The sequence below is a fragment of the Scomber scombrus genome, chromosome 21 (genome assembly GCF_963691925.1).
Source record: "Scomber scombrus chromosome 21, fScoSco1.1, whole genome shotgun sequence".
Taxonomy (NCBI): Eukaryota; Metazoa; Chordata; class Actinopteri; order Scombriformes; family Scombridae; genus Scomber; species Scomber scombrus.
The window spans coordinates 7,748,882-7,766,400 of NC_084990.1; the positions used below are offsets into that span (position 1 = coordinate 7,748,882).

General features: G+C 39.8%; 1 protein-coding gene across 1 annotated transcript; it reads left to right on the top strand.

The window, feature by feature from the left end:
* Window positions 1-3,451: 3,451 nt before the first annotated feature.
* Window positions 3,452-17,136, top strand: frmpd2 (FERM and PDZ domain containing 2). Its single transcript, XM_062443140.1, has 25 exons — window positions 3,452-3,572; window positions 3,757-3,920; window positions 4,064-4,129; window positions 4,232-4,411; window positions 4,540-4,615; window positions 4,699-4,786; window positions 4,975-5,131; window positions 5,395-5,466; window positions 6,163-6,337; window positions 6,457-6,592; window positions 6,702-6,840; window positions 7,539-7,691; window positions 7,768-7,953; window positions 8,137-8,296; window positions 9,442-9,522; window positions 9,923-10,030; window positions 10,829-10,945; window positions 11,118-11,296; window positions 11,613-11,711; window positions 12,651-12,744; window positions 13,508-13,593; window positions 13,797-13,974; window positions 15,876-16,090; window positions 16,941-17,007; window positions 17,090-17,136. The coding sequence occupies exons 1-25, from the start codon at window positions 3,452-3,454 to the stop codon at window positions 17,125-17,127; spliced, it is 3,135 nt and encodes a 1,044-aa protein (XP_062299124.1). The 3' UTR covers window positions 17,128-17,136.
* Window positions 17,137-17,519: the final 383 nt, after the last annotated feature.

The window sequence follows — 17,519 nt, forward strand, 5'->3', positions numbered from 1 at the left end:
GAAACATCAGATTAACACAGTGCTGCCTACAATGGATTGGTCCTTTGCCGCCCCATCTGCCGCTAGCTTGCCCTGCAAATCCAATTATGTTCTTATGTCCCTAGTCTAAATATAGTTGAAAATGACGGAAAACACAGAAAGAGCACGCCATTAGTTAGAGGAAATTATGTTATGGAGCTGATGTGTCTTTTCTGTGGAGACAATTGATCTGTCATGAGGAAATGACGATGTGTGACAGGCTGCCATGACATACAGAAACACCCGGACGAGGGAGAGGTGGGTGGAATGGCAGCAGCAAGGGATGCATAAGAGAAAGGATTAGATTGAGAGAGGTGGATGTCTGAAGGAACTTAGGAGGAATCTCTTCAGGCACCGGATGAAATAAGGTAGGCCACATTTCATGTAAAAAAAAAAAAAACAAGAACAAAAAAATAAGTTATGATGTTTTTTGTGTGACCATTAGTTATCAAACCACCTGTAGGCCTTGAGGTAGTTGCATACAGACACAGTGCTGGCTGTCGTATGACTCCATGCAGGAACAGAATGAGCTATTAGAACTTAACCTAGTCAGACAAGGGGAAGTATGGCTTTATCTCCTTTATTATTTATCCTATATTTATATCAACTGGGGACTATATATCTATCTATATATTTACAATATAGGGATTGATCTGAGATCGCTTTGAGGGAGCCATTGTGCAAGGCTTCGAAGCCATCTCTCTCTCTCTCTCTCTCACACACACACACACACACACAAACACACACACAAACACAAACACACTGAATGAGAAGAAAAAAGAGATGTGGGTTTTCTCTATCTTTATCTTAATAAATTAACATTTTTATCAAGTCAAACATGTGTTTGGTTGCTCAGCTCCCAACTGAAATCATTATTAGATGTTCTGTGTGAAGGGAGTGGCAGTGGCATTTGTCATTGTAATACAAACATAGAAACATGGTGTGTGGAATGACTTATGTTATTATATAGTGCATGTGTGTGTGTGTGTGTGTGTGTGTGTGTGTGTGTGTGTGTGTGTGTGTGTGTGTGTGTGTGTGTGTGTGTGTGTGTGTGTGTGTGTGTGTGTGTGTGTGTGTGTCTGCGTGGGTTGGGGTTTGAGGGAAGTTCATAAGCCAACAAACGCCTTTTAAATCATGTTTCTTTATCAGTTTTGCTCATTTTTCTGCTATGATTCAGGGTGTTAAAGCGAGAAGTAGATATGGTTATCAGTGGACAATCTATGTTAAATGAGCTGTTACAATTTTGGTGTAATCATTTATATTGATATGATGACTAATATGATTGTATGTGACTAGAGCAAGTACTATGTCAATAGGTCAGCCTAGGGTACACATAACCTGATTACCAGAGCTGGGTTACTTGGCAATCTATCCAACAACTGCGTCATGTCTAGTTTCTTATGTCAGTGGTTCAACTCAGTTCATGTTTCATAATGAACTGGATGCAAAGCAGCGTGTCTATATTGAGTCTCAACATTAGAGCAGAAAGTCGTAATGAAAATAGTTCATTTCAAGAAATGTAATCATCTGTGCAAAAAATGTCTTCGTCTGAACATTTCTTCTTCCATTTATTCTTTCACAAGAGAAGCAATAAGACAGTTGATGAGATGCTTCCTAGAGGCGACCGCATCAGCATTCAGACGTTAATCTCATTATCAACAAATAATGAAAATTCAGATTACTGAGAGCAATGTAAACACTTCATGTTAATCTGGTTGTTCCCAGTAGCCTTCATATAATACCAGTGGCATTGCTAGCTGCAATGTCCTGATGTTACAAAAATATCTGTAGTCAGCTACATGGAAGTTATCATTTGTCCAACATCCTCAATTTGCCCTGGAAGTACAGAAATTTCCTTCTGCTTTGCGCCATAAAGCAACCCTACAGTATCTTTCAAATTTGACCCAATTTCAAAATGCAGTGGAGGGATATGTAGGTGTGTGGACATGGTGCAGTGTCTTCTCAGTGACGGTGTTTGTGTCTGCTGATTTATGCTAATTCTTGCATGAACCATTAAAAAAGCATACTAAACGTTTGCTTGTAGCTGTGTCAGTACAGCTTACTGAGACTACTGACATACATACATCTCTTAACCTCCTAACAGTTTATAATGTCTGCTATTTTTTATATTCTGTCAGATGATTACACAGAAAAAGGATCAGTGAGGAGCAGCAATGGCTAAAGCAACTGACTGAATGCTTAAAAAATATATTTGGTCTTATACAGAAGCTAGAAAGTCCCACCCAACTCAACCAAAAATGTTGGGGGGAAATAGTTGGGTAATGCATCCTTATCAATGATGTATTACCACATACCACATATGTATGTATGTGGTATATCAAATATCCTATCATATCAAATGCTCCTCAAATTACATTTTTATTCCCTTTATTTAACAAGCCATACTTGTTCAATATGTCTAATGTTCTTTACAATGCTGTCTACTGCAAATAGACAGAAATAAGGGCTTACTGAAGATCCAACTAATTCGAGAGTATCTAATACTAATAATATATTTTAGTATCCAATGCACATGAATTACAGTCCTTGGTTTCACCTGAGCTAATGATGTATTGTCACCAGTATACCGGATACTATCAATTACCAGAAGCCTCTCAAGCTAATTTACCATTTCAGAAATCCCTCAACGTAAGCACATAAGTGCTTTAATACTGCTCAACACCAGGCCTAACCAAACAGGCTCTAAAGATGCAGTATAAACCCTCAAAAACTACTCATCAAGCAAAAGTGTATAAGTGTGCATATATTTACAGTATAATTCAGAAGTGTATAATGGTTTCCCTTTCAGCAGTCTTTGAAAACTAAAACGGTGCGTCTTGGCATCTTTCATTAATCCTGTTAATCAATTGAAAAGGAAAACCTGGAAAGTCCTTACATAGAAACTCTCCATACGTTAGGGCACAACAATGACATCATCTGGATAGCAAGCATATGAGAGGCAATTAACCTATGTGTTGGATTTGTTTCCAATTAGGTCTAATGCCACTAAACTCTAAGCTTGTCTGTCTGAAACTCTGACCTCTGACCTTAAAACACTCTGTGACTTCTCAGACAATGTCAAATGACAAAGGACAATATAAGGCATCTGCCCAGCTGCCACCAAACCTCATATTATGTCCCTTAACAAATGTTCTTGTCATAAGAAAACTCCATTGTTTAAGTTAAATAAAGTGATGGTGTCAAACGAATCAAATGAGAATCAAGTCGTTTTTCTGGATCAGACAACATCCTCAACTTTTTTACTTTGTAGTTTATTATTATATTTTACATTTTTACCATATTACCCATCATCTGACAGGACAACTTATAGAGCATTAGGTTACATTTATCCAGTTATTGGTGACCCTTTATTAGAAAGATCTGCAGGTTTGTGTGTGTGTGTTTGTGTTATATGTGTGTGTTCCCCAGCAGGATGGGTACGTTTGTGACCCTGGCAGAGGTGCTGGAGGCCCGGGGTTCACCACTGGATGAGGATGAGGTCTGGTGTCTGCTGCTCGCCACCACTGAGGCCTTACTGGGCATATCCAAAAAAGGTAACCGACCACTAAGCAGCTCCTGCCTCCCTTCTCCACCTCCCCTTTGAACTTAATTCAAGAAAACATGCTGCCCCCCTGATATCCCTAATGCCTTTCACCAAAAAATGCTGTTTCTAAATGGCAAAGTTATCAAATCCTTGGTTGGTAAATGTCACCGGTCTCCGTTCTGCTCTCGGTTTAGGTTCAGGTAACATGTACAGTGTGCTGAGCCCATGCTCGGTGCTACTGTCAGCCAATGGGAGTCTAGCCTTTAAGACCTGTGCCCGATATGAAGATGTGGCCTCCTTCACGGCTCCTGAGGTCCAGCAGGGCCATGCAAACTCCACCAGGGCTGCAGCCGAAAAGGTTGTAAAAACATAAACATCTGTATATCGTCAACAGAATATGGAGATTATGTGCATGTGCCCCGATATCACCTTACCAAAGACAATATAGCTTCAGCTACAATGCTAATATCTGAATCATTTTCTGTGTCCACTGTCCATCAGATGCTTGTGTACTCCTTGGGGATGACTCTTTACTGGTGTGTTGACTATCAGCTATCTCAAAACCAGGTATTTCGCTCCCTCTCTGTCTCCTACCTCACGTTCAAATCTCTCAAACTCATTCTCAGTGCTTGCTCTTCACTTGTTTTGCCATCTTCTTGTTCTTGACAGCCAGTCCAGCTAAGCACAGAGCTGGAGGGTTTGCTGCTAAGCATGTGTGAGGAACTGGTGGTGAGGCGGACCGACCTGCTGACAGTCCTGGAGACCTGTGAGCTGCACCACAAGACCATGATGCTGCCTCCAGCGGAGCGACTCATCAGGCAGCTGGTGGAGGACATCTACAGAAACTCAGTGAGTGGGCACTGGATGGGTAGTGTGTGGAGGAGTGGTTTCAGCTGGTTAGGTTTAGTGATTTTGGTTTTGCTTCAACTGATGACTTCCTGCTTGTTTCCTTGAGCTGGACAGTGATCTCTTTACAGGTCGATCATGTGTCCATGGCAGAAAATGGATCCCATTTGACAGATCGCAGTCAGATGGTCAGAGACAGATTACACAGTAAGATTCTTTTCAAAACACAGATAGAAACATTTAGACACCATATCAAGACAAATATGAATGTGTTACAACATGTTTTACAGGAGGCTCTTTTAGCAACTCAACATGGGCGCTGAGGAATAAGATTTCCAGGACCTTTTCAGGAGCATCCTATCCACCTGAGCCCATGGGGTATGAAATGATATGTGTTGTTTACTTCAAAATCAATGAAATTCAAATCATAGTTAAGTACGTATATTTGGTTAAATGATCACCAAAAGAGCCAAACGCTTCATGTCTGATTGGAAAGCTTTCATCTCATAAGTGACAGATCTCTCTTCCCATCATACTGAGTACCGTAAACTCTTTTTTTCCCCCAGAATGCCCTCGGGAGGTCGACACAGGGAGAGTTACGGCAGCTGGCAGCATCTGAACCGCAACCCCTGTAGTCCGTACATGGATGGCAATCGACATGGCAACTCTAGATCCATCACACAGTTTGACTCCAATATGAGTCTGAATGAGAAGAAAATCAAGGTGAGGCAGATAAATGTTATAAAGCATGGTATGTTGTTGTGGTATGTCGGTTTATATGCTAGTGGTTAGATGACATTTGATATTTCCTTGAGTGGTAGCCATTGTCTCCAGTTGTATAGTTCCTCTATGAGCATGCTATACTAGTGGCAAATTGGTGTATTTTAAAGCAAGTTTCAAATCAAATTCCTCATCACAGTTTTCATCAAAATCTTGTGATGGATGCAGTTGATGATGTATTTTCTTTACCTTGTATTCTGTTGCAGGACATGGGTCCTGAGTTTATCAGAATGGCAGATGAACCGCTAGTGGTCTTGGAGCTGCCTGGATCCATTGTGGTGAGTTGTTGCTTTGCAGTAGTTGATAGGGACGGTCTAGTCTTGTATTTGATGCTTAAAGTTACGCTGTGGAATTTTTGACCACCAGTAGTGCTATAGAGCAATGTATTTATAAAGGGTTCCCGGATTTGTTTGTGTCACACAAATGCAGGTGGACAGACATGTAATATGAAAGTTGGCGACAGTAATATAAGCCTGTAAATGTTATATTGGGAGGTTAATCCATTAAATGAAGTTTACAAATCATTATTTTCATTATCGATTAATTTGCAAATTATTTTCTTGATTAATCATTTAGTCTTTTTTTTTTTTTTAAAGGAATTCAAACTTTCTCAGAGTCCATGATTATGTCCTCCGTTTGCTTGTTTTGTCCAAAAGATAAAGATTTACTCAGATATGACAAAGAAAAGCAACAAATCTTCATAATTGTGAAGCTTTAACCAGAGCATGTTTGGCATGTTTTGCTTGAATAATGACTGTTGATTGATTAATCAACTAATCATTGCAGCCCCACATTCAATATATTCAAATAGAACACAAAACCATATCAAATAAAAATTGTCGTTTGCATCATTATGACCCACCTTACAAGGTTCCCAACCTTACTATGCTTATTAATCCCCACATTTCCCTCTCATTTTTTATTAATTTACCAGAGTATTGTCATTCTGTCTTCTATTGTTCTCTGTGTTTCAGTCGAAGAAAGTGAAATCTTCAAATATCCAGAGAGAGCTGAGTGTGGTGATGCCAAACGGTCAGAGCATCCTGGTGAAATGTGAGGTGAAATCCCGAGGACGAGACGTCTTTGACATGATAGTCGCTCACTCCAACCTCATGGAACATTTCTACTTCGGCCTTGCTTATACTGATGGTAAAGAAGCAGAGAGGTTGCAAATGGCGTGCCAGTGAGCAGGCCAGTGGATGTGGTGTTGTTAATAATTCATACAAAATGTAATGTGTCAACTCACATCTTTTCTCTTCTCTGGTTAGATAATGAGTTTTTCTTTGTGGACAACGATACCAAGATTTCCAAAGTTGCTCCAGACAGCTGGAAGAAAGTGCCTACAACCTCCTTCGTCCTTTACTTCAGGGTCAAATTCTTTGTCAATGACATTTCTCTTCTTTTGTAAGTTTCTACATTCTTTTTTGATTACCAAAAAACAAGTCCTCGGTTACAAAATAATTCTGCAGAATTCATCTGGAAACCTTTGAATGTTTGCTTCTCTCTCTATCAGGCACAAACAGACCCGTCACCAGTATTACCTCCAGCTCAGGAGGGACCTTTTGGAGGACAGGCTATCCTGCCATGAAGAGACTGCTCTCTACCTGGGAGCTCTGGCCCTGCAGGCGGAGTATGGAGACTGCATGCCTGAGGTGGTGCACCTGAACCTAATTTAACTAAATGTACAATTTTAAGGATTACTCACCACATGAGTTGAAAGGGTAATTTAGCATTGCACTTCAATGAAGTTGGGTGACTCACAAGAGAAAGATTTTCAAAAAGGATAGTCTAAAACAATGTAGCAGAAGCAGAGAAATACTGACGTTTTGTACAATGTATAGGTCAAACACTGAATCCTACATCTCCCAAAAAAGCATCCAACTAGCATATTTCATTGGACCACCCATGCCTGACATCTTTCAAAGTTCTTATCCACAGTCTTTTAGTAAGTCTGTCTGTTATAAATGTGTACTCTCCAAGCCCAACTTAACCCTGATGACATCACTGTGACATCATCAGTTTTATTTTCTCAGATTTGACCGCCACAAATGCCATTATCATTATTAGTTCCCCTTTAAAGGCGACAACACAAACAACTATTGTTTGAGTAGAATGTAGTTGTATTATCACCGAAAACAAATGTGTCCATATTGTAGCTTTAGTGGCAGCCTCTATCTCTTATTATTGCTAATTTAAATGATACTGTATAATTAAGACTACATTTCCCATTAGTCCTGGTGCTTTTTGCCACAAAAAAGATGTTACCACCATCTGCTCCTCCTTCTTTACATGCATTTGTTTTTTTGTCTTAAAGCAAAATTAAGATTCTCCGTTAAAATGTTGTTTTTAGGTGTACGGTAGGAACTACTACCGCCCTGACCAGTATGTCTCCAAGAGTGTGATGGAGAAACGTGCCTTGCCTTACATTCAGGGGGAGCTGCTACGGCTCCACACCAACAACGCTCAGATGCTCACCGACGAATCGGAGCTTGAGTTCCTTAAGGTAGCAAAATAGTCCAATTGATTTAAAAATCAATATCTAGTAATGTGCCACAGACTTGATAGTTCTCTCTCTGTAGGTGTGTCAGCAGTTGCCCGAATATGGTGTGTTGTTCCACCGTGTGACACGTGAGAAAAAGCCTTTAGAAGGGGAGCTTATTCTCGGGGTTTGTGCCAAAGGAGTTACTGTCTATGAGGTGAAAGGAGGCTGCAGATCCACCAGTCAGGCTTTCTACTGGAGGGACACAGCGACCATTTCCTCGAATGTAAGTGGAACAATGGGACGGGCTTTGTCGTTTCACGGGTAGTGCTGGATAAAATACATACCAAGAAATTCAAATCAAATTGATGCCAAAGCTAAAATCTGAAACTACTGGTTTGCAATGACATTGGATATTTCTATGTGTTCCTTCTTATCCCCTAAAATTCTTTCTTTGATGTTCTTACAGAGGCGTAAATTTGTAATAGAAACCCGGGGCAGCAAGAAGAAGTATACCTTTATCACAGAGAGGTCGAAGATAGCAGAATACCTGTGTAACTCCTGTTCATCCCAGCACAAGTTTAACAATGAGATGAACTCTCGTCAGCTCAGCCACAGCCTGGTCTCAGGTCAGTTTTTGCACCATTACCTCTACAAAAAAATGTTTAACTTTACAAGAAGTTACAGCTTTCTGCTGCCATCTTATCTCTTTCTGCCTTTGAGAAGAAACAACAAAATCCAAATGTATTGTTCTACATTTTGGTGGCCTCACAATTTCCAGTCACTGAAAAGACCTTTCTTTTGCTTCCAGAGGAGAACATTGTGCAATATTCAGCAGTCTGCCGCGCTCAGAGCAGCCGGCTCAAGACCTTTTCATCTTCTGAGACGCCACAGGATGACAGTGGTCTGACCACACCTCAGGATGAGTCTTTGAACAAGCTGTGTGACGATGTCACAGCCAGGATTGAAGCCCGCATCAAACAGCAACGTCAAAGCATCAATGAACAAAGGTGCATTAGTCCCCAGTTCTCATATTCACATAAAATCTGTTCTCCACATTTAAACTACAGTAAAGATGAAGGAGCATCTAGTCTTGTTTTACTTCATTGCATGTGGTAGCTACCATGGCTTGAGGCTAAAACCAGAGCAGAAGTACCTTAAAGTGCAATGCCACTGATGTTTCACTTGATGCTGGCTCCAAAAAATACCTGGCTCCAATTGACTCTCATTAAAACTTTTCTCTAAAAATGTGGCTTTTCATGAGTTAAAGTCTTATTCCAAGGCTAGCTCATGCTAATCTCGTCCAGTGTGTAACCCTGGTTATTCAAAAAAACTTGCTGCAAAACAAAAGCACTGGTAACGGTAGAAAAAACTGTGTAACATCACTGTTTTGTTATTGACTTCATGTGTGACTTCATATGTATCTTCTACAGCACCTGCTCCAGCAGTCAGCGTAGCAGCACTGGTATGCGTTCCCCAGCCTGCTCTCAGAAGAGTGGATCTGAAGCGCGCTCCTGCTCACCAGCAGCCAGAGGTATAACTAAGTATTCTGCGCACATTCCCTGCGTGTGACTGCCTGTCCACTATTTAACAAATGGCCTTCCGAAAGCATTTTAGTGCTTTGCTCCACTGTAGCGATGCATAGCAAAGATGATTTTCGCAGTCATCAGATTGAATTTTTAGTAAATTTTGGCTGCATCATTTGAGAAAAAAGGCAAGACTACATTTCGTGTCAGTTAATGATTATGGGTTATTGTTCTACTTTGTCTCACAGATACCCCGCCTAAACAGGGGTCAACACCAGAGAGAGAAGTCATATGTGTTTCTTTGAAGAAAGACCCAAAGTTTGGCCTGGGTAAGCTGATCCCACTTTATCACACACACTAAGACAGCTGTTGTGATGCAGATGATTGATGAGTTTTCAGACTTTCTCACTGACTGGCTTGCACTGACTGTTGTTTCTAATGACTTGTTCTGCAGCATGGTCAAGCGCACTTTCATACAACCGTTTGCATTTAAGTGGTATTTCCTGGTGGTAAAGCATAATGACATGTTTAAGGAAAACTCATAACTTTAGATGGATGTTTATGGTTTGACAGAATGGAAATGGTTGTTAATGGCTTCCTTTCCTTTGAGTAAAAAGACTGTATTAACAAACAGGAAAGGATACGGAAGGAAACCAGCGCCTTAAAGAAGGTTCTTCCTCCATTTGAAAATGATTTGACCTTACTTCTCTGTGGTTTGTATCTATCCAGGTATAGTGATAGTGGGAGAGGACACAGTAGGGCGTTATGACTTAGGGATTTTTGTGGCCTCCATTGTGCCTGGTGGACCTGCTGACAAGGATGGACGAATACGGACAGGTAATGAGTCACAATGACAGTAAACTTTATAATCAGCATTTATTAGCTCACGAATATAAAGGTATCTGTGTATATGCTGGCTGACAAGTAAGACTAGGATTGAGGACAGTATCTCCATTACAGTTTGTTCAGCAGAGAGCAGGAACAGGTTGATTTTTCAACTATGAAATGTGTTAGTATGTATCTGTATCAACATTATTTATGTTTTAAAAAAATATTATTGACTGATACATTTTTATTGGATTTTTTTTAAACTTTCAAATATCAGTCGCAGCCGCATAAATCTATAAACCTGACTCAACTTCCATTTTTTGACTGTTTTCTAAACGTTCCTTGGCCAAAGAGAAATCAAACTGTCCTCGTCAGCCACTAATCTAGTAAATGTAGTAGTTAGCTGAGAGATATTACGTTGCGTGAGGGTGGGGGGTAATTTTTTGGTAATGTTTTTTTTCTGTTTTTGACATTTAGAAAAGGCTTGTAAAGTTGACTTGAGCTACAGTATGAGGATTCAGTCTCAAAACTGTCATTTTTACTCCTTGCATCATGTATGTTGAATTATCTGAAGATTAGTGTTTTAGTTTTGTCATCCAGCATCTTCTTCCATTTAAGAACATGGATGTAATGGATAGGTATAAATTAGACATTGGGAAGAAAGATAGAGGCGAGTACGGGAGGCGTTTGGGTATTCAACACCAGGTCTGTAAGGTCACGTGTGAGGTTCAGAGGCGGGGGTGTAGATATTCACCATTACACTGTCACTGGACACCAGCGCCATTTCACTGTGACCTTTGCCTTCAGGTGGTCGTCTGATCTCTCTGAACCACATCAGCCTGGAGGGCGTCACCTTCAGCGAGGCGGCAGAGGTCATGCAGAACAGCCCCGAGGAGGTGCAGCTCATTATCTCACAGTCAAAAGGTGCTCCCTGCATGTATTGTTACTGAATGTGTGTAAGAATAATGCAGCTGTGACCCTAGAACTCCTGAACTCCTGCTGCTCTACAGATACACCTGTTACACATCAGTCAAATGTAAGGCAATTAAAAAAGTAACTACATCACACACTTAATTCTGTCATTTTTTATCCCCAGTTTCCCTCAGTCCCATCAGTATGCCGTCTCCTGTGTTGAGGAATCACGAGTCACACACCACATCGATGTCAGACGGACGATCAGGAGACAGCAACCCGGACGACATCGTCTCGGTCATGATGACACCGAAGACTAGCAACAGGCTACATGTGCCCCCAGAAGTACGCGTCAGTGCGCAGGTAGTTTAATGAAACAATCTTTATTTATAATTATTTAAAGGATGTTTAAGACCCCATATAGGTAGCCACATATATATCAACAATGCAAACAGCTATATTGTATTATCAGTCCTACATAAGTCTTTGTCTTTAGTCTGTCAAACATTATTAAGCTACAATTTTAGTCACTACTTTGCTCATTTTGTACTTAGGGACAGCAAATATCTGATCTGTAGCCTATTTAGTACTGCCAATAATCTGGATACATGGATGGCTTAGGGTGTGGGTGTGTATGTAGTTGGAAATTGAATGTTATTACTGCTCGTGTTGGTTTCAGGATGGTTACTCACAGTATCCACCTATAAACAATGTGAGGCCGGAAGAGATCACTGTGACGCTCAGGAAGATATCAGGAAGTCTGGGCCTCAGCATCTCGGTGAGCAACCCACACAAATTAATGCAATCAATCTGAATTCCAGGTAAAATATTCAACTGAAGTTAAAAACTACAAAAATCTAGTGTCCTTTAACAGTCTACACAACGTTTCAGATGCATTTCCACGGTATAAAGAATAAAACTTCAACATATAGTTTTAATCCAAAAACAGTAGCTTTGCAAAACCCTGTATCCGTCTAACTAATATGTTAGTCAAACCTTCATGTAAGAATTTGATTAAAAACATTTAGAATGAGCAGTCAGGGAGGATAATTAGTGCTGCAACTCATCTCCAGCAGTGGGTCAGAAAGTCTGTTTCACCCATCTAATCTGTTTCACCCCATCTCATTAACGTCTGTGGTCTGATGAGATTAGACAGAGAGACAGAAAAGTTGATCCAGGTTTTTTTCTTTCACTGGTTACTGCTGTATTATGAGTTGCTATTCAACCAGTATTCATTTACTTGAATAAAAGTAAAAATATGCCCCAAGTTTTGGATTCAAAGTTGCCCTCAGTGATTCATCTATGAAGCCTTAATACATTATCTAATATTAATAAAGTCATTACTTAGAACTTGTAAACCCTTTATTTAGTAGGCTTGAAAATGGTTCCAAGCAATGTTGAAGCTGGTTCAGGTGGAACCACTTTTTATTCTGTTCGGTAGTTTAATGTATAACAATGCATTATGTTTTACGATATTAATATATATATTTTGTAATGGGCCAAGTGACTAGTAATTTTAGATGCCAGATGAATGTAATGGAGTAAAAAGTACAATATTTGGCTCTGGAATGTAGTGGAATAGAAGTGTTAAGTAGAAGGAAATGGAACCCCCCCCCCCCCCCCCCCCCCCCCCCCCCCCTCCTTGACATTGTCAGTGTTTCACTGATACATTCTAAATGAAAGTTTAATTAAAAATACTTTGTCATTAAATGTTCAGGGAGGCGTCAACACAAACCTTCGTAATGGAGGAATCTACATCAAGAGCCTCGTTGCAGGGGGTGCTGCCGAAAGAGATGGACAACTTCATACAGGTATCACAGCTTAATATCACACGCAGTATTACAATATTGATGACAGCGAGTGGAATGTCTTGTGGGCGTGTATCATGTGTTTTAGTTAGCTTAGTAGTGTTAGTACTAATTACTCATTTATTTTATTCTTTTACAAGCACCCTCTTTCTTTTTTACTTATGATACCATAAAGATTGCTTTCAATTTCGTTGTACATGTACAATGACAATAAAGACTATTCTATTCTATTCTATTCTATTCTATGTGTCCTTGTGGATAAGCTCTATAAGTTTACATAAGGTCTCAGTTATTCCCTGAAGAGACCCTGAGAAACACAACCAACTAACAAGCATTCAGTATGAATTATGCCAACAATATTACAGATTACATTCTGTTGGTCAGTAGGCACATCACATATCACCCTTAACATTGAATCTGCTGAAGCCTAGGTCTAAAGTTCACATACATGCACACAGAACAATTGAATTGAATTACAGCATCCATCCAAAGAGCATAAACACATTTCATGCGTGTCAGAGTGCATCAGCAGAATCAAAGCGGTAATTCATTGTTTTCAACAGCTTCCCCAAAGCCAAAACAGATCCAATAATGTAGATAAACAACGCATTTAAGACTCTGTCACTACAATTCAACACTTATCAAGACTGGAACATTTGATTTGACGTTTTGGATTTTAGCCGAAGCTTCCGCAGCACAAAGATGCTAAAAGGAGAGGAAGAAAATATGAGAGTAAAATGTCATTTATCTGTTTGTCCTATTACAGATGACAGAGTGTTGGAAGTGGATGGGATTAGTTTTCAGGGTTTCACCTACCAGCAGGCTGTGGAGTGTCTGTCAAAAACCGGGGAGGTAAAACACAACTTTGACTGATGATTAGAGACAATAGATGACCTGTTTCTACTAGTGGTGACCTTCTTTGCAACTCCTAACTTGCCAACCACACCCCCTTCTGTTTATTCTTCATTCCATTCTTGTCCTCTACTCACCATGACTCACATTTTTTCTGTGCTTTATTACCCTTTCTTCATTTTCCCCATTTTCCTCTCCTCCAGGTTGTAACCTTGGTGGTTGAGAGGGAAGCGGTGCACCTGCCCAGGGTTTCTCTAAGTGCAGACACTGGCAGTATCAGTCCACCTACCAGCCAACCGAGGTCTAACAGGTCCTCGTCCATTAGTACTCCTCCACAAACAGTCCCTGACCGGCCCACAGACTACAGCTTTTCTACTTACGGTAGGAAACCTCAGATTAGATTCTGACCTTTTGAATCAAGCACACACAATGCATATGATTGTCGCAACAAAAAACAACAACACAAAGCCTAGGTTCTCTTTCTGGGGACATCTCAGAAGTATTTGTGGCTGTGTAAGTATGACAGCATTCTTGAATGAAAATGTTGTCAGTAGATTGGATGCAATTCCTTCAGAGAGAAACAACACCACCACAGTACTGAGGGAAAACCTGCGTGAAAGAACCTGCCGTGTCTAAGCTGTTTTAAGCTGCAGTCAGGCTAGTCTGACTGCATGCATGTGAACTTTCACACACTTCTTCCTTTTCATCCTGATCTTCCTTTGCTTAACCTGACCTCCTTCTTCTTCTTAACCCTCTGGTCTCCTTTATCCCTCTGGTTGGTTCGTCTATATCTGTCATATTCCCTCTCACCTCTCTCTGAAGATCACTTATTTTAACTCAATATAGAGTCAATTTCATCCATGACGATCAATGAGATTTTTTCAAAATGGTGTAATAATTGATTTTTATCTTACCTTTCATTATGTCTACAAAAGGCTGAGGAGAACATGCAAGTAATGATTTCTTTATTTCAAAATTAAGATGATGATTTTTTTTTCTCTTGACATGAAAAGCACTTTATAGTAATGACAAAATGTAGAAGAATCTGGTTTGCTCATATTTTAGATCTGCAAATGCTATAATCAAAAGAAAACCTTTTCAAATCATCCCTTATGGGTAGTCAGCAGCGACTGGACTCTAATATAAACACTGTAAAATGAGGCCAACTGTTTTCTGCTCATAATATTTTCTCATTTTGTGAAATGTGCTTTCTTGCTGTGAGGTAGAAGAGAAGAGTGAAACCACACTCATGTTTTATGGTAAATATGAAGCTACAGCTAGAAGCTAGTTAGCTTAACTTAGCACAAAAAAAAACAGAAACAGGGAAACAGGGAAACAGTGAGTCTGGCTCTGTCCAAAGGAAACAAAATCTACTTACCAGCATTTTTAAAGCTCACTACCTAACATGTAATAACTTATTCATCTTTTCACAAATGTTATAAAAGTTTTTTTTTTTTTAAACAAGTTTAGATTTTAGGGGCTTTGTGGCAGACTGATGAGATATTGTAATTGTTGTTGTAATGTTGACTATAGTGACAAAAATGTACAAAAAAAGAAAAGGTGCATTTAGGTCTTTTACAACTAAATGAAGCAAAGTCTGCAAGCTACTGTATTTCAGGCAGATAACTCAAGTCTGCTGCTACTCTTGTGTAACTCTACTACTCTTCTCATTGTAACATATATAACCAACACACCCTGTTCTATATGTTGGTGTAAACCCATCACTAGTCTGTTCACAGGCCTGGCTTTACCAGTTGCTGGTTTGCTGTTATGATCCAGTACTCTGGGTCGTAACAATTGCACACCTGAAAACTGACCTGTAACTTTTGCAGTCACTTATGCTTCTGTTTATATTGTATTTTAAGAGCCCCACCCCCACCCTAACATCCACCTGTAGACTACGAGTCTCATTTCCTCAGGGATAAAGTTATTGTCACTCCCCAATTCCAGTTGTGTTCTTTTCGTTTTTGTCCTTTTGGGAAGTGATGAGATCAGGTCTAAGTTTGTGTAATTTCTGTATTCACATAATAATACATTGCATTTGATTTGGCTGACTGAGCTGTAAACTGTCACTTTTAGTTTTGTATTTTATGTTTTACTTTTTCAGTCTCGTACGTTTGAAGCTAAGAAAAATAAAACTGCTGCTGTGCCATCTCTTTGCCTCCTCACAAAACTTCCTCTTTCCTTTGTTTGTCCCCATCCACCTCATTTTTTCCATTCTATTCAAATCCCGACCTCCCTACTCCCTCCATCCTTCATCCTTCCATTTCCGAAACCTTCAGACAACACCCAGGAAGTGACTTTGACCAAGAGTGCCAACGGCCTAGGCTTCAGCTTCCTCATGTGTGAGCTGGAGCCGCCCACGCGGGACTTTGGCAGTCTGATACGGATAAAGCAGCTTTTCCCTGGCCAACCAGCCGAGCAGAGCGGCAGAATACAAGAGGGAGACATACTTTTGGCCATCAATGGCCAGTCACTCAAAGACCTGTCTTATCCAGTATGTGCACAATTTAAATTTAAAAGTTTATTACTGACTCATCCATATGTACTTATCTCATGGTAATGCTTGATTTGTTTCATATTCAAATTAGTTAACATGTGAACTTAATTCACTTTGAGAATTTTTTTCTTTTTATTTCATGTTGGTGTATCAGTTTGGAAAAGAGTTGAACTTATATACCCATATATTAAAATGAGTTACATCTGATCAGTGCTGCAACTAACTATTACTTCCATTATTGATTCATATGTTGAATAATTGTTTGGTCTATAAAATGTCATAAAATAGCAAACAATGTCAGTTACTGATTGCCGTCTAAGATGCAATCTAAAATGTCTTGTTTTGTCCTGACCAACAGTCCATGACTCAAACACATTCAGTTTACCGTCAAAGAAACCAGAAAATATCACATTTAAGATGCTGACATGAACATTTTTGTATTTTTTCCTTTAAAAAATGTCTCAAAATTATTAATCTGTGGCTATTGACTAATTGTTACAGCTCTGTACCTGATATTATGGATATGATGTAGTTGTATGCATAAGTATTGCATAACTGATCAGTTATGTATAAAAATATACCATTTCTACCCACATTTGAACTTTTTAGGAGTGGTTTTCTTTGAAGTGATGTTCTAAATTTAGTTTGATAGGTTTTTACACTCTGACAGGAAAATCAGATTATTGAGAAAATGCTGATCTTTTTACTTTTTTGTCATTACTTGCCAGAGAAAGTCAAAATATTTAAAACTCTGGCACAAAATATCAGCCATTTGCAGCTTCATCAGCCCAAAAATACAATGTTATCTGAATAAACCCTTGATCATAGTTGTCTTATCTTTCTGTAGAAGGTGCTGAGGCTGTTCAAGACTTCTCCTCCAGATGTTCAACTGACCCTCTGTCGGCTTGCTCCAGGTACACGCATACTTATTTGCGTATACACGTGTGTACATGTTCACACACATTTCATTAACTCACCTGTTTGTGTTTTCTGTAGGGATCCTTCCTTCCATTGATCAGTTTACTGTCCCATGAGTGAGTTACACAGCGCCAACAGCAGCGGACACTCAGAAGCAACACTGTGCTTCCTGATCAATCAGGGGCTGGTGATGGAGACAGCATGGGCGATTCGAGCGCTCCGATCAACAAACAGGAGCGCTAAGCTGATCTTATCAACAGACTCCAACACTGCAGAAAGGTCAGTGACATTCCTCAGTGTGACATGATGTGACTTGATTTGACACCAGATGTCTTGATAACCAGCCGGTGGGAGTTTTATTCATTGTGTGTTGTCATATCTGATTGTATTTTCACCTTTCGTCATTGAAACAGATGACACAGGCGAGTCTGTTTAATAGTGTTCAGCAGTCCAGAGGGATAAAATGATCTTTGCAGTCACATCAAACACGCAATGAGTCAGTCATGCT

Excerpts from the sequence above, each read along its gene's own strand:
- frmpd2 (XM_062443140.1), top strand. The coding sequence starts at position 3,452 with ATGGGTACGTTTGTGACCCTGGCAGAGGTGCTGGAGGCCCGGGGTTCA. Across the intron at positions 5,132-5,394 it reads TGAATGAGAAGAAAATCAAG|GACATGGGTCCTGAGTTTAT; the intron begins GTGAGGCAGATA and ends ATTCTGTTGCAG. Across the intron at positions 13,594-13,796 it reads GTCTGTCAAAAACCGGGGAG|GTTGTAACCTTGGTGGTTGA; the intron begins GTAAAACACAAC and ends CCTCTCCTCCAG.